This window comes from Xenopus laevis, chromosome 6L, assembly GCF_017654675.1.
Source record: "Xenopus laevis strain J_2021 chromosome 6L, Xenopus_laevis_v10.1, whole genome shotgun sequence".
In the NCBI taxonomy this organism is placed as follows: domain Eukaryota; kingdom Metazoa; phylum Chordata; class Amphibia; order Anura; family Pipidae; genus Xenopus; species Xenopus laevis.
The window spans coordinates 149,138,192-149,163,360 of NC_054381.1; the positions used below are offsets into that span (position 1 = coordinate 149,138,192).

General features: G+C 38.6%; 1 protein-coding gene across 2 annotated transcripts in view; it reads right to left on the reverse strand.

Moving 5' to 3' along the window:
• Window positions 1-24,919, reverse strand: part of taf2.L (TATA-box binding protein associated factor 2 L homeolog) — a 74,367-nt gene extending 49,448 nt beyond the window's left edge. Inside the window, exons 1-10 of one of the 2 annotated variants that reach the window (XM_018268229.2) lie at window positions 24,650-24,919; window positions 23,563-23,617; window positions 20,375-20,535; window positions 13,345-13,463; window positions 11,842-11,983; window positions 11,493-11,724; window positions 7,093-7,277; window positions 4,939-5,052; window positions 3,165-3,264; window positions 983-1,068 (exon numbers count right to left, since the gene is read on the reverse strand). In XM_018268229.2, coding sequence (XP_018123718.1) covers window positions 983-1,068; window positions 3,165-3,264; window positions 4,939-5,052; window positions 7,093-7,277; window positions 11,493-11,724; window positions 11,842-11,983; window positions 13,345-13,463; window positions 20,375-20,535; window positions 23,563-23,617; window positions 24,650-24,750 — 1,295 coding nt within the window. In that variant the 5' untranslated portion in view covers window positions 24,751-24,919. The remainder of the gene's footprint in view (window positions 1-982; window positions 1,069-3,164; window positions 3,265-4,938; window positions 5,053-7,092; window positions 7,278-11,492; window positions 11,725-11,841; window positions 11,984-13,344; window positions 13,464-20,374; window positions 20,536-23,562; window positions 23,618-24,649) is intronic. The other variant, XM_018268228.2, reaches the window with a different exon arrangement.
• Between the last annotated feature and the right edge of the window lie 250 nt (window positions 24,920-25,169).

Sequence of the window (25,169 nt, forward strand, 5' to 3'; positions counted from 1 at the left end):
CACTACTATAGTTTATATAAACAAGTTACTGTGTAGCAATGGGGGCAGCGATTCAAGCTGGGAAAAGGCTCAGGTTACAAAGCAGATAACAGATAAAGACCACTGTATTGGACAGGGCTTATCGGTTATCTGCTATGTAACCAGTGCATGCTAACAGTATATTATATGTTAATTACTTTAAATCGCTTTAATTCTTTTGGTCTTACTGTTCCTTTTAGGGCAGACACACACATGGAGATTAGGGGAGATTAGTCGTTCGGTGACAAATCGCCTCTTCTTCGGGGCGACAAATCTCCCCGAACTGCCTTCCCGCTGGGTAGAATCTACGTTTTCCAAAGTCGCCCGAAGTTTTCTCGTGAGGCAACTTCAGGCGACTTTGGAAGTTAAAAGTCGAATTGAATTTTTTTTTTTTATTTCGGGCTAATTTTTGTGTACTTCGACTAGGGAATAGTCCAAATTCGATTTGAATTTGAAAAAAATTCAAAAATTTAAAACTTATCATATACTGTGTCTCGCTATCTAAAAACTGCAGAATTGCTGTTTAAGCCTATGGGGGACCTCCTAGAACTTATTTGGAGTCAATTGGTGGACTTTGAAAAATCAAAGTTTTTTTTGGGGAAAAACGTTGAATCGTACAATTCAAATGCGCGATTATTTCGATTTGTACGTTTCGAATTAGATCGAAAACTGACCTATTCGGCCAAATAAAACCTTCGATTTAATTTTGGTTGGTCTTTTTGAATGCGAATTTCAAAGTTTTTCAAATTCTACCCTTGATAAATCTGCCCCTAGATCTCCCCGAATCTCCACGTGTGTCTCTACCCTAAATCTGTTAAGAGTGCAACATATCCTCTAAAGGAAGACTTATTCATTTTGTGAAAGATCTGGGAATACATCATTTGCACTACAGACACTTTATTCTTTTCCACTTTTACATTACCTCAAAGGTTTACGGTCCGATAAAAACTGCACAATAACTTACTTGTCCTTCTCTTTCCCAGATGAAAATGTTGGATGGAGCAAAACCCCACCGGTCTTCAGTTCATAGGCAACAATGGAGTCCAGTTCCTGGCAAAACACAGCGTGCAGAGAATATATTAAAGGGATACTGTCATGGGAAAAAAAATTTTTTTCCAAAATTAATGAGTTAATAGTGCTGCTCCAGCAGAATTCTGCACTGAAATCCATTTCTCAAAAGAGCAAACAGATTTTTTTATATTCAATTTTGAAATCTGACATGGGGCTAGACATATTGTCAATTTCCCAGCTGCCCCAAGTCATGTGACTTGTGCTCTGATAAAATTCAATCACTCTTTACTGCAAGTTGGAGTGATACCAACCCCCTCCCTTTTTCCCCCCCCAGCAGCCAAACAAAAGAACAATGGGAAGGTAACCAGATAGCAGCTCCCTAACATAAGATAACAGCTGCCTGGTAGATCTAAGAACAGCACTCAATAGTAAAAACCCATGTCCCACTGAGACACATTCAGTTACATTGAGAAGGAAAAACAGCAGCCTGCCAGAAAGCATTTCTCTCCTAAAGTGCAGGACAAGTCACATGACCAGGGGCAGCTGGGAATTGACAAAATGTCTAGCCCCATGTCAGATTTCAAAATTGAATATAAGAAAATCTGTTTGCTCTTTTGAGAAATGGATTTCAGTGCAGAATTCTGCTGGAGTAGTTTTTGTAACTATAAGGGCAGAGACACACGTGGAGATCGGGGGAGATTTAGTCGCCCGGCGTCTAGAATCTAAATTGACGGTGGGATGGCACTCAGAGCGCTTCATTTTCCGAAGTCGCCCGCAGTTACCTCATGAGGACATTTTGGGTGACTTTGGAAAACGAAGAGCTCCGAGTGCCATTTCTAGTCGGCGGGAAGGCAGTTCGGGGAGATTAGTCGCCCGAAGAAGAGGCGATTTGTCGCCGGGCGACTAAATCTCCCCGGATCTACACGTGTGTCTCTGCCCTTATAATTACGAAAACTCAAATGTAGGGAATTTACGAAGAACAAAAAACTCAAGCTTACACGTTCATGTGGAAGTCAATGGCAGTTGTTTTAGGCAAAATTTTAGCGATTTTTTAGGAGAGTTTGTAGACCTATTCAAATTCAATACATTTGAGTTTTCATGGTTTTATTCAAACTAGCTTTTTTTTCTATTCAGATTTTTCAATAAATATGCAAACATTTTTTGTAAAATTTATTCGAATTAGGAAAAAAAAAATCGAAAATGTCACAAATTTGAATTTTGATAGGACTCTATAGAGCAGATTTATCAAGGGTCGAATTTTCAAGGTTTTCTATAGCCGAAACGGTCAAATGAGACTAGAGTTATCCAAATTCGATTCAAGTTTTTTTTAAAATCATACTGGCCCTTTAAGAATTTAAATTTGACTATTTGCCACCTAAAACCTGACGAATTACCGTTAAAGTCAATGGGAGAGGTCCAGGGATCAATTTGGTGATGTTTGCAGCCTTCCTGACATTCAAGGTTTTTTTTTTTTTTTCCCGGTGAAAAAACTCGAATCAAGCTTTTTAAATACTAATCGAATTTGATTCGAGTTTTCAGGTCGATCTAATTCATCCGGGTTGTAAAAATAAATTTTTTTTTTTTTTTAAAAAATTTAGATTGGTGGAATTTCGAATTTATGGGCGTTTTTAAAAGCTCACATGAATTAGAAATTCGACCTTTGATAAATAGGACTCATAGGGGGAATGAAAAAATGTCTTTTAAATGTCGTAGAAAGTGTCGTAGCAACAGCCCACAAATTCACAGAGAATTGACCTGCCGATTTTCCAACAGGTACGATGAAATATTGTTGTTCAAAGTGGGCGTGTTTTTTCGGCGCCACTTTTCCCGACATTTTTAGGAGTTGCTCGCAAACTCATTTGTTTTGCCGACACATTAGACTTTTGAAAACGCTCGGTCGTCCAACGAAAAGATTACGACATTTTAGAAAATTGTCGGACTTACGAGACATTCAGAGACGGTAACATCTGCCTTTGTGAATTTGCCGTTCGAACGACATTTTATAAATTTGTCGACCGCCACTTCTGAGTTACTTATTTTAACCCTTTTGTGAATTCCCCCCTATGAGGGGAAAATGTAACTTGCCTGGTCTTTATATAAAGAAGACAAATGTAAGTTGAAATGATATTTCTTACATCTTTAATCCAGTGTCGGTACTGATTCACACCAAATGTTTTTTTCATCCAAAGACCATAGATGTAGCCAGATATTCCTTTCAACACCCATTCATCAGACCTGCAAACAAAGAATTCATCAAATCTATTATTTCTAAACAGAGTCTACATCTCATTTATACATTTAGCCAGTTAAAAGATCAGATTAACTCAGCGGCCTCACACTAATGTCGTCTATATAAGTTCATATTTTTGCCAATTTGGTAATTTTCAGTGAAATGTGCTCAATCTGTTCAGGTGCTAAAACCTCCAGCATTAACGGAAAATATTCAAGACTGGCAGCGGATGGGCTCAGTGGCCATTTAGCCGACGGGCTGCGGACTAGTAAGTACCAAGATCTGATCAGATAGCAACCACGTTAATAGGCTAATAGATCATGTAAGATTTTATGAAGTGACAGTAGGGCACTAGTAATGACATAAATATCCTGTAAATTATATCCTTATAAATGGCTCTTAGTGATGTCATTAGTTATAATCAGTGCTTAGTGATGTCATGTTCGTCAGATGACTCACTAAAACTTGTGTATTATAATAAATAAAGTACCCCTTCGGACTCGCGTTTTTATATGGTCATGAAACTCCTCGGTAACTAATAATATCCTTATAATTTACAATAGGGGGTACTTTATTCACTATATAATACACCAAGGGGCAGATTTATGAAGTGTCGAAGAGAAAATTAAAATTCAACTTTTAGTTTTTTATTTATTTATGTTTTTTTTTTGGTCAAAACTCTCAGATTCAAATTTTGAATTATCCAAACTCGATTATAGAGTTTTAGGGGCACATTTACTTAGCTCGAGTGAATGAATAGAAGAAAAAACACAGAATTTCGAACGTTTTTTTTTGGCTACTTCAACCATCGAATTGGCTACTTCGACCTTCGACTTTGAATCGAACGATTCAAACTAAAAATCGTTCGACTATTCGACCATTCGATAGTCGCAGTACTGTCTCTTTAAAAAAAACTTTGACCCCCTACTTCGCCAACTAAAACCTACTGAAAATCAATGTTAACCCATGGGCCCCATAGGCTTTCTAACAAATTTCTGATTGAAGGAAAATCGTTCAATCGATGGATTAAAATCCTTCGAATCGTTTGATTCGAAGGATTTAATCGTTCGATCGAACGATTTTTCCTTCGATCGAACGAATTGCGGTAAATCCTTTGACTTCGATATTCAAAGTTGCAGGATTTTACTTCGACAGTCGAATATCGAGGGTTAATTAACCCTCGATATTCGACCCTAAGTGCATGTGCCCCTTAATTCAAATTTCGAGATTGATCATACTCTGCCCTTAAAGAACTCAAATCCGACTATTCGCCACCTAAAACCTGCTGAATTGCTGTATAAGTCAATGGGAGAGGTCCAGGGATCAATTTGGTGATGTTTGCAGCCTTCCCAACATTCCCGAAAACTCAAATCAATTCGAATTAGAAAAACTCGAGTCGAGTTTTTTATATTTGAATTGAGTTTCTCTAATTTGAATCAAATTAGATTCGAGTTTTTGGGTCAATTCTGTTTTGAAAAAAAAAAACGATTTTATTAATAAATTTCGATTGGTCGAATTTATGGGAGTTTAAAAAAAACTCACATGAATTTAAAATTCGACCCTTGATGAATGTGCCTCCAAGTGTACCCATGGTTGCTCTACCGTTACATTAATATTGCACCTCTCTAATAAAGAAAAGCAATGTGTCTAGACTGTTCAAGTGAATGTTCTTTGCTCACCAGGACATCCTTGAAATAAAGCAGCCAAAAAACTGCTCGGCTAAAGAGTGTGCCAAAAATCTCCTAGTCATGGGCGTCTGATCGATAATCATGGAGCTGTGCAGAAGGTTTGTGCTAGAGAAACAAAAAGAGAAAGAACAAAAGAACATGAATAAAAGTGATTAGTGGAAAAAGACTACCAATGGCTCTGCCATGATTCTGTTCCTAAAAGGGAACTATAGCATAAATGGAAATATAATATACTGTAAGCTTCCTCATACTGACGTTAGAAACTTTCTAAATACTAGGGATGCACCGAATCCAGGATTCGGCCTTTTTCAGCAGGATTCAGATTCCCATATGCAAATTAGGGACGGGGAGGGAAATTGTGTGACTTTTTGTCGGAAAACAAGGAAGCACAAAATGTTTTCCCTTTTCCATATGCAAAATTAGGATTCGTATTCGTTTCCGTATTCGGCCGAATCTTTCGCGAAGGATTGAATAGTGGATTCGGTGCATCCCTACTAAATATAATCAATTTAAAACTCTGCATTGTTTCTAAAATAATCAAGTTTATCTTCACTATTCCTCTCTCAGCATCTGTTTCTCTTCATTCTGTCTTCATGCAGCAGTTGGGTGTCAGATAATCATTGACAGTTAGATCCAATATATCTTATAGGGGGGGTCCTTTCCTAGCAGATGTATTAGAGCTCACTCAAATAACTGATTCCAGTACAAACAAAATCTAATAAAATAACTGCCTTTTGCACAAATCCTGCATGTAGAGAGACATGATGTGTGGTGAGTTTAATAGAGTGAGTTCTAATACATCTTCTAGGCAAATGGAGCCTCCGTATAAGATATATTGGATCTAACTGTTAATGAATATGTGACACCCAACTGCTGCATAAAGAGAGAATAAAAATAAACAGATGCTGAGAGAGGAATAGTGAAGATAAACTTGATATTTCAGAAACTGTACAGAATATTTAATTGATTGTATTTAGTTTCTTATTTAAGTATGATGAAGTTTATATTAAATTTTCATTTTCTCTTTTCTCTGCAATTATTCTCTGTGAGGTGGGCAAGAAGTCCACAAAAGTGTAAAGGTGGCCATACACGTTACAATAACAAAAACTATTTAAAACACACAAAGTCCCGTTCTTTGAACTCATGTTGAACATTAGAGCACACTGCCCTCTACTGGTAAACTAAATGGCAGTCAAATCATTTTACAACTATTATTATTATTATTATTATTATTATTAAAGGGGTGGTTGACATTTTAGTAACTAAGCAACTTTTCAATTGGTTTTCATTATTTATAGTTATTTGCAGTTTTCAAATGGGCGTCGTGGACTCCCTTTTCTGTAAGGCTGCACATTTATTGTTATTGTTACCTTTTATTACTGATCCTTCTATTCAGGCCTCTCCTATTCATATTCCAGTCTCTTATTCAAATCAGTGCATGGTTGCTAGGGGAATTTGGACCCTTGTTACCAGATGGCTTAAGATGCAAATTTAAGAGCCACTGAATAAAAAGCTAAACAACTCAAAAACCACAAATAATAAAAAATGAAAAATTACAAATTGTCTCAGAATATCTCACATCATACTAAAAGTTATCTTTATAATAATTTTACTATGTTATAGAATGGCGAATTTTAAGCAACTTTTTAATTGGCCTTCAATCCTTATTTTTTTTTATAGTTTTTGAATTATTTCTCTTCTATTGCAGACTCTGTCCAGATTTCAAACGGGGGTCACTGACCCCATCTAAAAACAAATGCTCTGTAAGGCTACAAATGTATTGTTATTGTTACTTTTTATTACTCGTCTTTCTATTCAGTCCCATTTCTATTCCAGTCTCTTATTCAAAGCAGTGCATGGATGCTAGGGGAATATGGGCCCTAGCAACCAGATTACTGAAATTGCAAACTGTAGTGTGACTGAATAAAATTAAAAACAACAAATAATAAAAAATGAAAACCAAAAGCAAATTGTCTCACAATATCACTCTCTACATCATACTTAATGTTAATTTAAAGGTGAACAACCCCTTAAACATGTACACCAGCATATTCTGCAGCACAGGGTCTATTTTCCTTGCAATACTGAATGAAGTAGTATACGTAGGGTTTGATAGAAGAAGCCATGAGAAGATTTCGTACTAACCTAAAAATACTCATAGATGCATAAGATGCCACTTCTATATAAGCTTCGTCAACAAAGACAGTTTTAAAGCAGGAATACGGATATCGGCATGTCAAGATTTCTTCATAGAACTCGAACACTTCATGAAGGTAGGAGGTAGTGTGCTTTAATAGCGGCAACAACTGAGGTAAACAAAAATGGGTCACCTGGAAAGAAAATACAATAGTTTAATTCACATTTATTGGCAAAAACCTCCTATATATAGTGAATAAAGTACCCCCTCTTGTAAAACATAAGGATATAAGTTACCGAGGAGTTCCATGACCATATATGAGGCCGAAGGCCGAGTGTTTTTATACAGGTCATGGAACTCCAAGATAACTTGTAATATCCTCATATTTTGCAACTGGGGGTATTTTATTTATTATAATACTCATGTTTCAGTGAATCATGTGACAGAAATGACATCACTTCTCACCATTTATAACTGATGACATCAGAACTCACTGTTTAAAAGTATATCATTTACAGGATATTCATAGCTTTGTGTATTATATATTTATACACAGATGTGATGTTTGTATCCCATTAAGTATAGTCAGGGATCCAACAAGTGTATTATTTGACTTGTATGTGCAAGGTGATTTTGACAACAAAGAAAATATTTCATATTCTTATCATGCATTAAAATGCCCCAATACATGTTGTTTCTGGATGGCCCTGGTTGTCTACCTGTGCTCTTGACTAGTCACGTGATGCTCTGTACCAACCTATGAGCTGTCAGACCATGCTTTTGTTAACTGTCATATTTTACTGTTAACAGTCCTTGTTTTAAAGGGCATTTAAAGGCAAAAAAATAAAATCCCATTTTTACTTTCTTTAATGAAAAAGAAACCTATCCCCAATATACTTCAATTAAAAAATGTGTACCGTTTTTATAAGAAACCTGACTGTATGCAGTGAAATTCTCCCTTCATTTACTGCTGTGGATAGGAATTGTCAGACGCTCCCTAACTGCTGAGCAGGGAAACAATCATACTTATGAACAGCAGGCAGAACTCAAGCAGCTTTGTTTATGACGATCCCTAAGCAGCCCAGACCACACTGAGCATGTGCACAGTCTTAGTCTTGCAAAGATGTATAACACAGTTACAAGATGGTGACCCCCTGTAGCCAAGTTTGAAAGCATAAATTATTTGTTTGATTAGGCTTGTGGTGCAGTAAGTTCATGTTTATATTTAGTATACAAAATACAGCATTTTCAGCCTTATTCTATTTTAGACTTTACATGCCCTTTAAGAGAAGTTAACCTTAAAAATAAGTGAATGTAAAATTGATGAGAGTTATTCTAAGCTTTGAGAAAGGTTTCTATTTTTTTTCCTAACCAGAAGAACATCAGAGCAGCCTCTTTCTCCTGACAACTTCCTTGACTTCTTGGTGGTCAGACTGGTCAGAAAATAAACAGAAGGTGGCGCTGTTGTAACAAAATTCATTGATGTTAAAGGGATACTGTCATGACTTCTGCACTGAATTGTTTTTCAAAAGAGCAAACTGATTTTTTTTTTATATTTAATTTTGAAATCTGACATGGGGCTAGACATATTGTCATCTTCCCAGCTGCCTCCAGTCATGTGACTTGTGCTCTATTAAACTTCAGTCACTCTTTACTGCTGTACTGCAAGTTGGAGTAATATCACCCCACTCCCCCCACCCCCAGCAGCCTAACAACAAACAATGGGAAGGTAACCAGATAACAGCTCCCTAACACAAGATAACAGCTGCCTGGTAGATCTAAGAACAGCACTCAATAGTAAAATCCAGGTCCCACTGAGACACATTCAGTTACATTGAGTATGAGAAACAACAGCCTGCCAGAAAGCAGTTCTATCCTAAAGTGCTGGCTCTTTCTGAAAGCACATGACCAGGCAAAATGACCTGAGATGCACCTACACACCAATATTACAACTAAAAAAAATACACATGTTGGCTCTGGAATTTCATTTTATATTGTAGAGTGAATTATTTGCAGTGTAAACAGTGTCATTTAGAAATAAAAACGACATCGTAAAAATCATGACAGAAATAAATGTATCCTTTAATATCTTGGAATTAAAAAAATAAATAATGAATGTACATTGCAAAAGTGCTTGGAATAGCCCCCTCATCCATTTTACATTCGCTTGTTTTTTAAGGTTTACTTATCTTTTAAAGATTCTCATGTGCATTTTCATTTGCAAGCACACATATGAGTGTTCAAAAAAAATGCAGAAACACAGCTCTATCTGTTCTAGATAATTGGACTAGTATTGGTTATGCATTCATTGCCGGTTTTAACTATAAACTAGGGTTGCACCAAATCCAGGATTCGGCCTAATCCTTCTGCCAGGCTGAACTGAATCCGAATCCTAATTTGCATATGCAAATTATGGGCGGGGAGGGAAATCGCTTTGACTTTTTGTCACAAAACAAGGAAGTAGAATGTTTTTCCCCTTCCCATCCCTAATCTGCACATGCAAATTAGGATTCGCTTCGGTATTCGGCAGAATCTTTTGCGAAGGATTCGGGGGATATATATATATATATATATATATATATATATATATATATATATATATAGTGAAAAAGGATTGCGGCAGGAGCAAAAACAAACAAACATCGTTTTCGCTCCTGATGAAGATCCCTGTGGGGGATCGAAACGTTGAGGCTTAATAATAAAACATTTAAATATATTGTGAACCGGTAACTGGAGCACAGTGTGAAGGGAGATATATTTCCCCTAGGTTCATGTCTTACTCCCATATGTACAGCAGTACTGAGCGGGTTAATTCCCCTAGAAAGTCTCACCTGGGGAATAATTAGCAGGCTAGATCAGATGCTGCTAGAGAGGGTTGGGGCTCAGAGAGGAAGATTGAAACACACAGAGGAGAGCTGGGAGCTGAGTGTGGCCATTGGAAGCGGCTGTTTATAAAGGTACTGTGACTCTGAGGAGTTGTACTGTTTGTGTTTGACCAGAAATCCCAGTAGGGGACCGGTAGTAGAGAGGGAAACTACCCTGTGTATTAGTTAGAGCCCAAGTGGGGCAAGGATTTTGTTTTGTTTTATTTTGTTTTATGCTTCTTTGCTCCCAAAGTCTTTATTTGTGAACAATAAAATGGACTTTGCCCTGTTCAAGAACTTTCTGTTCGTCTGAACACACACACACACACACACACACACACACACACACACACACACACACACACACAGGTATGGGATCTGTTATCTGGAAACCCATTATCCAGAAAGCTCCAAATTAGAGAAAGGCCGCCTCCCATAGACTCAATTTTATCCAAATAATCCAAAGTTTTAAAAATGATTTCCTTTCCGTGTAATAATAAAACACTTGTACTTGATCCAACTTATACAATTAATCCTTATTGGAAGCAAAACCAGCCTATTGGGTTTATTTAATGTTTATATGATTTTCTAGTAGACTTAAGGTTTGAAGATCCAAATTACGGAAAGATCAGTTATCCAAGTTAGCACCTAGGTTAAGGGTGCAACCCCCCCAAAGGATGTATTTGACTTAACAGTCAATCAAAAACTGACTCGACCTACTGAATGAAAACAGAATGAAGAGAAACAAGTTGCTCAGAGGAGTGTGAAGAGTAACGCAATTATTTTATAAATGGTACAGAATTTTAATTGATTGTACAGGTACGGGATCTGTTATCTGGAAACCCGTTATCCAGAAAGCCCCAGGACCCAAGCATTCTGGATAACAGGTCTCGTACCTGTATACGGTTCAGTAGCCATTAAAGGGATTCTGTTGTGTTTTTTATGATTTTCTACACTGTTTACACTGCAAATAATTCACTCTACAATATAAAATTTTATTCCTGACCCAGCAAGTGTATTTTTTTTAGTTGTAAATATTGGTGTGTAGGTGCATCTCAGGTCATTTTGTCTGGTCATGTGCTTTCAGAAAGAGCCAGCACTTTAGGATGGAACTGCTTTCTGGCAGGCTGTTATTTCTCCTACTCAATGTAACTGAATGTGTCTCAGTGGGACTTGGATTTTACTATTGAGTGTTGTTCTTAGATCTACCAGGCAGCTGTTATCTTGTGTTAGGGAGCTGCTATCTGGTTACCTTCCCATTGTTCTGTTGTTAGGCTGCTGGGGGGGGGGGGAAGGGAGGGTGTGATATCACTCCAACTTGCAGTACAGCAGTAAAGAGTGACTGAAGTTTATCAGAGCACAAGTTACATGACTGGGGGCACCTGGGAAACTGACAATATATCTAGCCCCATGTTAGATTTCAAAATTAAATTGAAAAATTGTTATTTTGAGAAATGGATTTCAGTGCAGAATTCTGCTGGAGCAGCACTATTAACATGACAGTGTCCCTTTAAAGCGAAACAGACAGACTGCAGGCCTATTACCTCGTGCATGTACGGATCGACGAGAATCTCAAATGGCCCAACAGCAAGAGAGATATTAGGAGCAGCAGTTGGAATAGTCAGTGTATAATGGAAGGTCTTCTTTCTCATGTCATGAGTATACACCGCTTCCACTAAATCTCCATTAGAAACTGCCACCATGGAGGCATCCACTGTAAACTCCAGCTTCCACGTGCACAGCTCTGAATAAGAATCCACACAGGGGAACCAAAACCTGCAAAAACAGCAATGCGGGAAAAATGAATCCAAATATAGATAATAAGAGACAAATATTAAGAACAAGTGAATTGGAGGGATAATTAAAGCCTACTATAAAAAAAAAAGACAATACCTTGTGGAATTCTGGTATCCATAGGAAAACACATGAGCCCCTCGTTCTGCCATGCTGCCTTCTACATCTGGCACAACAAAATGGAGTCCACCTTTTGGCTGATCCAAAGAGAATTCAATGTATACCTTTAGGCTCTTTAACTCTGCAGATATTACAGAAAACAACAGTATTTGAGTAACAACTCAACAGTCATTGAGTAATATACAAACTACAAACAGGATAAGAAACGGATGCAGCGCATTGTCATCACAGTCAAAAAAAAAACAAAAAAAACTATAAGAGAAAAACTTAAATAATAAAATATAGAAACTATAATACAGGTATGCGTATGTTATCCAGAATGCTCAGGACATGGAGTTTTCCAGGTCTGTCTGTAATTCGGATCTTCATACCTTAAGTCTACCAAAAAATCTAATAAACATTAAATCAAACCAACAGGCAGATTTTGCCTCCAATAAGGATTAATTATATCTTAGTTGGGATCAAGTACAAGCTACAGTTTTATTATTACAGAGAAAAAGGAAATTATTTTTTAAAATTCTGATTATTTGGATAAAATGGAGTCTATGGGAGACAGTCTTTCTTTAATTCAGAGCTTTCTGGATAATGGGTTTCCGGATAACTGATCCCAAACATGTAATTCTGGACCCGGCCTGGGTGGGTGTTTTACTGGCTAGCCTGGTAAAACACCAGCCAGGTGGTAACCATAGACAAACACAACAGATTGGACACATCAGGGACAGCAGATGGGTGATTTATTTGTTTGGTGAAGAGAATTAAAGGAATTGTTCAGTATAAAAATAAAAACTGGGTAAATAAATAGGCTGTGCAAAATAAAAAATGTATCTAATATAGTTAGTTAGCCAAAAGTTTAATGTATAAAGGCTGGAGTGACTGGATGTGTAACATAATAGCCAGAACACTACTTCCTGATTGGTAACCAATCAGTGACTTGAGGGGGGGGGCACATGGGTCATAACTGCTGCTTTTGAATCTGAGCTGAATGCGGAGGATCAATTGCAAACTCACTGAACTGTTATGTCCCATGTGGCCCCCCTTTATAGTCACTGACTAACTCAGAGTTAGAGAGCTGAAAAGCAGGAAGTAGTGTTCTGGCTATTATGTTACACATCCAGTCACTCCATTTTATACATTACTTTTTTGGTTAACTATATTAGATACATTTTTATTTTGCACAGCCTATCTATTTACCCAGTTTTTATTTTTACACTTAACTGTTCCTTTAAATATATTTTGTACAGCAAATTCTTCCCAGCATCCCAGGGCATAGTCCATGTATGAAGTAAGATCCAATTACAGTGTTAAGTAGCCTTATTCTCTGGGGACTCATTAAGTCTGTGAATGAGCCTGGCCACCCACATTTTTGTCATTCACCGTATTCATTAGTCTCAGCTATTGCAGAAGGTGCTTTTACTGTATTGGGGATCATCGTGGTCACCCACCCTCAGCAAGGGGACCAATTTGTTTATTATGATGACATACCATCTACGTGCTTCCACAATTCCGATGGAATCTTAATGCATAGTTCTCCATTCCCAGCGTCGGGATCTACCGCAGTCACTGCAGCTGTGTACGCATTGGAAAAATAATTAAGATTCCTCCTATAAGAACAGAAGAAGAAAAAAATTAACACATATTAAAATCACTAACTGTAGAGAAGAAAATCACATAGAGAGACGGTATATACTGTACATCCCTCAATGAATGTCAAAAAAGCAGAGGAAACCAGCCCTGTTCTGCCAGCCAATTAGGTGTCCCTTAAAGGGGAAGGAAACCTAGTTTTCGCAAAAACCCTCCCCTCTTTCATGTGTTGCCCACCCTCCCTCCTCCCCCCTGGCCTACCCGTCCCGCTGGGCAAATGCCCCTAACTTGTTACTTACCCTTCTGCGCAGGTCCAGTCCAGGGAGTTCACAGACGACATCTTCTTCCATGCGGTCTTCTTCCTGCTGTGAACAGCGTTTTGGCACATGCGCAGTAGGATCATTTCGCCGGTACGGATCTACTGCGCATGCGCCAAAAGTCACGCGCATGCGCAGTAGATCGTACCGGCGAAATGATCCTACTGCGCATGCGTCGTTCAAAGCAGGAAGAAGATTGCATGGAAGAAGATGTCGTCTGTGAACTCCCTGGACTGGACCTGCGCAGAAGGGTAAGTAACAAGTTAGGGGCATTTGCCCAGCGGAACGGGTAGGCCAGGGGGGAGGAGGGACGGTGGGCAACAAATGGGTGGGGGGGTGGGGGGGTTTGCGCCGACTAGGTTTCCTTCCCCTTTAATGTCCTTGCACCCCCTGGAGTAATGAATTAACCCTATTATGTTTTGTGCTTCTCTATCAGCCCAAGGCAACATCAGCCCTTTAGCAGCGGAGATTCCCCAGTGGCTCCCCATTCCCAGCACGTTTTGGAATGTTCTCTCACATACATGAGCTAAGGGCTCAACTCACAATAACACAACATACAGTACATATATGTCACAATGCAAGACTGACATACTGTATATGAAGTGTAGGTGCAGTGATACATTATATAGGTGCAGTGATACATTAATATAGCGATACATTAAATTAATATAGTGATACATTGTATAGGTGTAGTGATACATTATATAAATATAGTGATACATTATATAGGTGTAGTGATATATTATATTAATATAGTGATTATATTAATATAGTGATACATTGTATAGGTGTAGTGATACATTATATAAATATAATACACAAAAGCCATGAATATCTTGTAAATTATATCCTTATAAACGGTGAGTAGTGATGTCATCAGTTATAAACGGTGAGTAGTGATGTAATTTCTGTCACATGACTCACTAAAATTAGTGTATTATAATAAATAAAGTACCCCCAGTTGTAAAATATGAGGATATTATAAGTTACCTCGGAGTTCCATGACCTTCGGCCTCGTGTTTTTATATGGTCATGAAACTCCTCGGTAACTTATAATATCCTTATATTTTACAAGAGGGGGTACTTTATTCACTATATAGTGATACATTATATAAATATAGTGATACATTATATAAATATAGTGATACATTATATAGGTGTAGTGATATATTATATTAATATAGTGATACATTGTATAGGTGCAGTGATACAGTATATAAATATAGTGATACATTATATAGGTGTAGTGATACATTATATAAATATAGTGATACATTATATAGGTGCAGTGATACATTGTACAGCTGCAGGGATACATTATATAGGTGCAGTGATACATTGTATAGGCGAAGTGATGCATTATATAGGTGCAGTGATGAATTATATAAATATAGTGATACATTGTATAGGTGCAGTGATACATTGTATAGGCGAAGTGATGCATTGTATAGGTGCAGTGATGCATTATATAAATATAGTGATACATTGTATAGGTGCAGTGATACATTGTATAGGTGCAGTGATACATTATATAGGTGCAGTGATGCATTATATAAATGAATTGATTTAAAGTAATAAAAAGATAATGTAGTGTTGCCCTGCACTGGTAAAACTAGTGTGTTTGCTTCAGAAACACTACTATTATTTATATAAATAAGCTGCTGTGTGGCAATGGGGGCAGCCATTCAAAATAGAAAAGATAAGTCTATAGAACATAATGGTGTTATCTGTTATCCACTTAACCTGTGTTATATAGACTGTTTTCAATTTCTGCCATGGCTACACAGCAGCTTGTTTACATGAACTACAGTAGTGTTTCCAAAGCAAACACAACAGTTTTACCAGTGCAGGTCAACACTACATGATATTTTCATTTCTGTAAATTACTTTTATTTTTTGGTGTTACTGTTCCTTTAACATGAATACATTTTGTTACAGCACCACCTGCTGGTCATTTTCTGACCAGTCTGACCACCAAGTAGTCAAGGAAGTTGTCAGGAGAAAGAAAGAGGCTGCTCTGATGTTCTTCTTGTTAGAAAATATATGAGAAAAAAATTCTATTTTTTTCTTAAAATACATGCTCAGATTCGGGAAGATTAGTCGCCCAGCAACTTCGGGTGACTAATCTCCCCGAACTGCCTTCCCGTCGGCTAGAATGAATATCACCGGCGGGATGGCACTCGGATCACTTTGTTTTTCCAAGTCGCCTAAAGTTGGCTCACGAGGAAACTTCGGGCGACTTTCGTAAAACGAATGGCTCGGAGTGCCACCCCGCTGGCGATTTTCATTCTAGCTGGCGGGAAGGCAGTTCGGGGAGATTAGTTGCCCGGCGACAAATCTCCTCTTCTTGGGGGCGACTAATCTCCACAAACTGGCTTCCCGCCAGCTAGAATAAAAATCGCAAGCGGGATGGCACTCTGAGCTTTTCGTTTTCCGAAGTCGCCTGAAGTTGGCTCACAAGGAAACTTCGGGCGACTTCGTAAAACGGAAGGCAGTTTGGGGAGATTAGTCGCCCCAAAGAAGAGGAGATTTGTCGCCGGGTGACTAATCTCCCCGAATCTGCTCTTAGCAGAAGAACATCAGAGCAGCCTCTTTCTTTCTCCTGACAACTTCCTTGACTACTTGGTGGTCAGACTGGTCAGAAAATGACCAGCAGGTGGCGCTGCTGTAACAAAAAATGTATCCTTCAATATCTTGGAATTAAAAAAAGTGCACATTTGGAGTCCTGGCTGCTTAGGGAGGGTCCTGGCAATGAATTTGCTGCCTTCAACGTTGCTATATAATACACAGCTTGGGTTCGGCACAATATGGTAAATGTGTTATGAAAGCAGGAGGGCTGGAGTCACTCCAGGCAAAGTAATAAGAAGAATAAACAAGTTCCCAGAAAACCGATCATCTACGGTGCCACAAGCACAATTTTATAGGCCGGTAAACAGAATCTTGGCTGGAAATCGTGCCATAGGGAATAAAAAGCCATACACTCTGCTACACAGCAGTTCCCACTTGCCCTTCAGTGCAAATCTGAATAAACTGCACACAATTCCCTTGCTGTTGACAGAAGCAATAGCTGCCTGATAATAAGCAAGTGTTCAATATAGAAGTGCTGCATCTCAATCTATTTGTTAAAGCTACACATACACGGACTATCAGTGGTACAAGAAACGGCCTTTCAATACAAAGTTCCATGTTATTGTGAGGCCAAAACAACAGGCTGCCCAATTCATACATGGCAGATTTGCATCGATTATAATCTGATTTTTGGCCTGGGGGAGCACCCTGGGTACTTTGTGTGACCATAGCAACCAATTTACCAGTTATACAGCACACAGTTTTTATCTCCTACCAACATCTTACCTGTCCTGTAATATATATTATTAGCATTTATTTTTAATGCACCAACATATTCTACAGCGTTGTACAATTAATGGGTATATACAGAATTACATACAAAAACAAGAAATAACCCACACAAGAGGTAAAAAGGACCCTGCCACAAAGAACTATATTATAATTATAACTCCTACAGAACATGAAATGTGCTATGAACAGTTGGCACCCACTAAAATTCCTGTGTTGATGTTAAGTTTGGAATAGCAAATACATGTACTGCTTTTCTACAGTTCTGTGCTGCCCCCTGGTGGTTTGAGATTATTCTCTTGTGTATTATAACTAACGTTTAGTATGATGTAGAGAGTGAGTCTGAGACAATTTGCATTTCGGTTTAATTTTTTTATTATTTGTGGGTATTGATTGTATTTAGCTTTTTATGTGGGGTCGCTGACCCATATATAATAAACTTGTGAGGAGTCACCCTGGTGGTCTAGCGGGCTGGCGGGGACGCCCGCCACGTTGATCCTTCCAATTGCCGGCTGCTCTACAGTGTGCGCACATCCGGTTTTTCATTCGTCGCGAGCGTCATGACGTCATTGTTTTGCTGCGAATTTTGAATATTTAAAGGGGCTTTGTGCTCAAACTCATTGCCGTAGTGCCGTAGTTAGGTCTACTTAGTTCCTGGATGTGTTTATTCTGTTGGTATACTTTGGTTTTGAACCCTGCCTGATTGACTCTGCTGTATTCTGCCAATTCTGACCCTTGTCTTTCTGACTACTTTAATAAACAAGTAAAAGTTGTGTTGACCACTAATTTTTAAAACCATTAGGCGGGGGTGCAATGAGGGTGTGACCACAAAATACATATAGACAAATACAAGAATCCTCTGCACTCAACCCATTATCAATATATTTAAGACAGAGACATTTTGTGCATACTGCTACTGAAAAATGCCTTACCCTTTAAACAAAACAGGGATTGTTTGTCCATATATTGCAATATATTTAAGCTGGCCAACTACGTCACAGTCATCCCATATCTGGCCAGCTCTCTTAAATATATTGATAATGGGTTGAGTGCAGAGAACCTCTTGTATTTGTCTTCCTGACTACTCTGAACTCTAGAGATGCACCGAATCCACTATTTTGGATTCGGCCGAACCCTTTGCGAAAGATTTGGCCGAATACCGAACCGAATCAGCATATGCAAATTAGGGGTGGGAAGGGGAAACCATTTTTTACTTCCTTGTTTTGTGACAAAAAGTTACGTGATTTCCTGCCCCCTAATTTGCATATGTAAATTACGATCCGGTTCGGGCGGGCAGAAGGATTCGGTCGAATCCAGATCTTGCTGAAAAAGCCTGAATCCTGGCCGAATCCCAAACCAAATCCTGATTCGGTGTATCCCTACTGAACTCTGCTAAATCTGCCTGATTCTACTGGTATTGACCCTTGCCTGTCTGACTATCCTAGAACACTGACTGTACCGACCCAGCCTGTCTGACCTTGCTTGAACTCTGCCCGCACCGACCCTATACGACTACGCTTTTGTCTATTCCAAGAACTGTGCCTTCTATCCAATACCTTGATAACGACCGTGCCCCTTTGCCAGTCCAGAACCCTTGCTTGGCTCCTCTCTTATTCAGAGCTGGCGGCATTAGATTAGCGGAGGGCACAAATTAAAAAAAATGAAAACCAATTACAAATTGTCTCAGAATATCACTCTCTACATCATACTAAAAGTTAATTCAAAGGTGAACCACCCCTTTAATGTAAGATTGAACCTCCCCCATAATATCGGTCAGGTTCATATCTGGCACACACCGTCACTTCTAATACAAACTGAGGGGGTTATTTATCAAAGGTCGAATTTTAGAGTAATGTGATTACTTTTAAACTCTAATAAATTAGATTTTATTCACAATTTCGAATGGTTTGTTATTTATGAAAAATTTCGAACGTCTAAAATTCGATCGAATTGTCTGGACCCAAAAACTCAAAATGAATTTGAATTTTCCTCCAAAAGAAAAAAAAAATACCTTGAATTTTTGACGCGCAACATTTTTTTCGACACATGCGTTTTTCTCATTGTCATTTTGTAAGTGAAACTTTGCAAAAATTTGGCTCATCGCTACTATCAACAACTTCAACTTGTTCAAGGGACCTCTGCCATCTACATAAACTCAACCAGTTTTAGGTGGAGAATAACTGAATTAGAACTGTTTCCAGGGTAGAGGTGTGATGAATCTCACATTCAAAGCCAAATTCGAGTTGGCGGTTTTAAAGGGGAAGTAAAGTCTAAAGTAGAATAATGCTAGAAATGCTGTATTTTGTAAACTAAACGTGAATTTATAATTAATGCTTTCAAAGATGGCTACAGGGGGTCACCATTTTGTAACTTTGTTATACATCTTTGCAAGACTAAGACTGTGCACATGCTCAGTGTGGTCTGGGCTGCTTAGGGATCGTCATTAATTATCAAAACAGCACAAGTCTAATAATATCTGCCAGAAGCCGATACAGCAAGACTGATTAATAATCAGAATATACAGACTGCACTGGGTCCTGTGTTATCATGTAATCTAATGTGGATTTTATAGTTTTTGTATTGTTTAATACAAACTTTCTCCAACTCTGCAGAACCAGCGGCTGCAGCAAAATAATCCTCCAAATAGAATCCCAGTTTATCTGTTTAAATCTGGCTCCATGATCTTTGTCCCTGCAGCTGGAGTTGGAAACAGTAAGGGCCTTAAGTTGCCTCACAAGGAGAAGAATCGATTTGTCACTGAGCGACTTATCTCCCGAAATAGAAGCATATGTCTTTGCCCTAAAGGGGTTGTAAAGCCAAAATAGAATTGAATACAAATCTCTACACAGTCGCCGACTGCTCTACAGGGAAACAAACAAAGCTGCTTGAGTTCTGCATGGCTGGGAAGTAAGGCGGGGGCTCCCCCTGCTGTTCATAAGTATGATTGTTTCCCTGCTCAGCAGTTAGGGACCGTCTGACAATTCCTATCCACAGCAGTAAATGAAGGGAGAATTTCACTGCATACAGTCAGGTTTCTTATAAAAACGGTACACATTTTTTAATCAAAGTATATTAACGTTTCTTTTTCATTAAAGAAAGTAAAAAAATGTTTTGCCTTTACATGCCCTTTAAATTCGTATTTGTGCGTTTTGACCCAAAAAAAACATTCGAACCTTAGTAAATCTGCCCCCAAAACTGATGTTGCAAAGAGAAAAAAACAAACATAGAGAATGAATGTGGTATCATGTAAGACTCACTGTTTGGACTCATGGTGGCAGACTTCCAGCGTTGGGTCATTGTATATGAAAGCAGCTTCTAGATCATTCACCCTCACTCTGTATATTCGGCATTGCTTGCTGTTCAGCTTGAACCTGTTCAGACTGCTTACCATGGGGCATATTGTTAATTCCACAAATCCCTGACATGAGCAAAGGAACGGGTTAGAATAAGGTGCATCACGAGGCAGAAAAAGAATCTTTCATTAACTTCAACCAAAAACATGAAGCACAATAAAATTCATCAAGCTACTTCCCCATAAGGAATCAGTTTACTGACTATTTCATTCCCTGCCTCCTCCTCCCACAAATGCTCAGAGGAACCAGGAAACTGAGAAAAGGAAAAACTTTATGTCTGTCTTGTTTAGAGAAGGAACACATAAAAACCACAGACATTTCTTAAAGTGGACCCGTCACCCAGACACAAAAATCTGTATAATAAAAGTCCTTTAAAAATTAAACATGAAATCCAATTTCTATTTTTTATTAAAGCATTCATAGCTGTTGTAAACTCATTTAAAAATCTCAGCTGTCAATCAAATATTGTCTGCACCGCCTCTATGCCTAGGCATAGAGGAGGGGCAGACAATTACTTTCACTTTCCATTCAGCACTTCCTACATGCCACTTCTCTCCCCACATTCCCCTGTTCTCTTCACCATTTAATTGTGTAGCCAGGACATGGAGATGGACATCAGGTCGCCCATTCTGTTGCACAAACAAGATTCTGAGATGATACAAGGCTTGTCTTAATAACAGTGTCCACAAAATGGCTCCTGCCTGCTTGTTATAATTATGAATTCCCAGACTGATGGAAACAAGATTCAAATAATTTATATAGTGTAATTAAAGTTCATTTTGCTTGACTAATGTGATAAAATAAGATTTTGAATATTTTTTTTCGGTGACGGGTCCACTTTAAACAATTATCATGATAATGTATGTTCTGCCTTGATCCTATTCATTAGATTCATGTTTCATAAGGGGAGTTACAGCCCCTTTAATGATGGAAAACATGGATGCTAGTGTTTTTTAAGCTTAATACAGGAAAAGCATTCAGCATTTAAAAGATATAAATAAATAAAAGGCCTAGTTCATGTTTAAAGGGGATCTATTGCGAAAATGAAAATGTAATAGTGTCATCTCACTGAAATAAGACACTTTCTAAATACAATCAAATAAATGTTCTGTACCATTTAAGAAATAAATCAAGTTACTCCTCAGTATCTCACTCTCCACAACCTGTCACTCTTTATACCAAGGTCTGGGTCAGATTTTGATTGACAGGTAGGTCTAATATGTCTTTTGGGGGGGGGGGCTCCCTTTCTTAGCAGAATAACTCAAATAACCAACACCAGCACAATCAAAAGGTAACAAAATAACAGACTCTGGCAAACACACGGCACAAAGAGAAACAAGATTTCCATCAGAGCCGGTTATTTTTAAAGAGTGAGCACCTAGGTCAAGGGTGCAACGCCCTCAAAGGATGTATTTGACTTATCTGTCAATCAAAAACTGACTCAACCTACTGTATGAAGTCAGAATGAAGAGAGAGGTTGATCAGAGGGAGAGCGTGAAGAGTAAAGGGATTATTTCATAAATAGTACAGAATTTTTAATTGATTATACAGGTATGGGATCCGTTATCCGGAAACACGTTATCCAGATAGTTCTGAATTACGGAAAGACCGTCTCCTATAGACTCCATTTTATCCAAATAATCAAAATTTTTAAAAATTATTTCCTTTTTCTCTGTAATAATAAAACAGTAGCTTGTACTTGAGCCCAACTAAGATATAATTAATCCTTATTGGAAGTAAAACCAGCCTATTGGGTTTATTTAAAGGGATCCTGTGATTGGAAAACATGTTTTTTCCAAAACGCATCAGTTAATAGAGCTACTCCAGCAGAATTCTGCACTGAAATCCATTTCTCAAAAGAGCAAACAGATTTTTTTATATTCAATTTTGAAATCTGACATGGGGCTAGACATTTTGTCAATTTCCCAGCTGCCCCTGGTCATGTGACTTGTGCCTGCACTTTAGGAGAGAAATGCTTTCTGGCAGGCTGCTGTTTTTCCATCTCAATGTAACTGAATGTGTCTCAGTGAGACATGGGTTTTTACTATTGAGTGTTGTTCTTAGATCTACCAGGGAGCTGTTATCTTGTGTTAGGGAGCTGTTATCTTGTGATTGGAGCTGCTATCTGGTTACCTTCCCATTGTTGTTTTGTTTGGCTGCTGGGGGGGGAAAGGGAGGGGGTGATATCACTCTAACTTGCAGTACAGCAGTAAAGAGTGACTGAAGTTTATCAGAGCACAAGTCACATGACTTGGGGCAGCTGGGAAATTGACAATATGTCTAGCCCCATGTCAGATTTCAAAATTAAATATAAAAAAATCAGTTTGCTCTTTTGAGAAATGGATTTCAGTGCAGAATTCTGCTGGAGCAGCACTATTAACTGATTCATTTTTGAAAAAAATTTTGGGATGACAGAATCCCTTTAATGTTTAAATTATAGTCTAGTTGATTTAAGGTAAGAAGATCCAAATTACAGAAAGATGTGTTATCTGGAAAACCCCAGGTGCCGAACATTCTACATTCTGGATAACAGGTCCCATGCCTGTATTTAGAAAGTTTCTTCTTTTCAGCAAGATGAAGCTTATATTAAATTTTCATTTTCTCAATAGATCCCCTTTAAAGTTATACTGACACGTTCCTATAAAAATAGGAACGTGTTGGTATCGTACAGTGTCTCATTCAAATCAATGCCTGGACCCTAGCAACCAGGTAACAACAGAAATTCCAAACTGGAGAGCTACTGAATAAAAGAAATATATATATATATTTTTTTTTTTTTTTAAATCATAAAAATGAAGACCACAGCTTACATTATACTTAATGCCCTCTACAATGAGTACTTGCCCTTTTAATATAGACACATATTAATGTACGGGAGGTAAGTTTTAAGAGATGATCCTTCTGAGCATGAAATCAATGAAAAGAATTAGAAGGACTATAAGGCAATGACTAAGGAGTGTGTTACTGTAGGAGGACTGGCTGCCTAAGAATGACAGAAATACTGTAGCTACACGGCATATTGAGCATACTGGTACTGGTACTGGTAAGCCCTTGAATAAGACAAATGAAATGTTGATGGACCATGTACTTACTATGACGGACTTTCTCTGGAAGTTGATGTTGTTGATGCAGACTACCTGATGGGTCGTAAATGCAAAAAGAAACCATTACTTTTCATCTGCTGATAGAACAGGACACACGCAAGTCTAAATGCAGCACATGGAAAACTGCACATTAACATACGCCTATAAATTAAATATAATAATATAAGAAAACAGAGGCAGAGTGTACTAGGGATGCACTGAATCCAGGATTCAGCCTTTTTCAGCAGGATTCAGATTTGGCCGAATCCTTCTGCCCAGCCGAACTGAATCCTAATTTGCATATGCAAATTAGGGGCAGGGAGGGAAATCGTGTGTCTTTTAGTCACAAAACAAGGAAACAAAAAATGTTTTACCATTCCCACCCCTAATTAGCATATGCAAATTAGGATTTGGATTCGGTTCGGTATTTGGCCGAACCTTTCACGAAGGATTCGGTTGTTCGGCCGAATCCGAAATAGTGGATTCGGTGCATCCCTAGAATGTACTAACTGGAATGTTTCACACACACACATATAGGGATGCCCAGGATACAGGTACATATACATATATGTGTCACACACACGCACAAATACACACAGGGATACTCAAGACTGGACATAGTACATATATATACATGAAATGTGTGACACTGGGAAGTAGAACACACTGCTAGTGAGAGAGAGAGACAGAGATCGAGACAGAGAGAGAGACAGAGAGAGAAATAGAGATAGAGAGACAGAAATAGCGATAGACAAGAGATAGACAGACAGAAAGAGAGACAGAGAGAGCTAGACAGAGATCGAGAGACAAACAGATATACAGACAGGGAGAGAGAGAGAGATAGACAAGAGATAGACAGACAGAAAGAGATAGAGAGACAAACAGATAGACAGAGAGAGACCTAGAGATAGAGAGACAGACAGAGGGTGGGAGATACAAAGAGAGCGCCAGACTAGGGGGGTGCAGCACTGAGCAGCAGCAGAGCAGACAAGTAGGTAGAAATGGAACGTGCCACACAGGTAGAACTACACAAGCGACACGTGACCTGTGACTACTCCTATGCACAATAAACAGACACATTAAGACGGATACTTATAATTTGTAAGGTCTGGGGCTCTCAAAGCCCTTGTCCCCTTTCTTCCTATTCATTGTGCTGGACACGGTGTCACTGGCTCCTATAGCCGCCGCCAGCCGCATTTAAGGACACGCAACATGATTCGGTGACCCAGCTGCTGATGCCCAACAGTTGCTATGGTAACGAGAGAAGCGGTGCCGGTGATCACATTCCTCTCCCGCGCTCCATCAAAGTCCCAGGCATGTACCGCCAGTACTTCCGCTTTCCGGCTTCTCAGCTTGAACTCTCGCGGGTCCGGAAGTTGCTGGTGAATGCGCTAGAGCTTGAGTAGCCATCTTTATTGTGGGCAAAGTTGGTCAGACACAATCAATGTGATTTTGTGTCTGGCGAATTTATTCGCACATCACTAGCTGTGAAGATATGAGTGATAAAAGCCCTTGTATGTTTATTTGTATTTGGTATTTTACTCTCCAGTAGGACTTGGTCTGGTGATTGTTGTACATTAATACCAGTGATTTGAGATTATTTTATAGACCCTGGT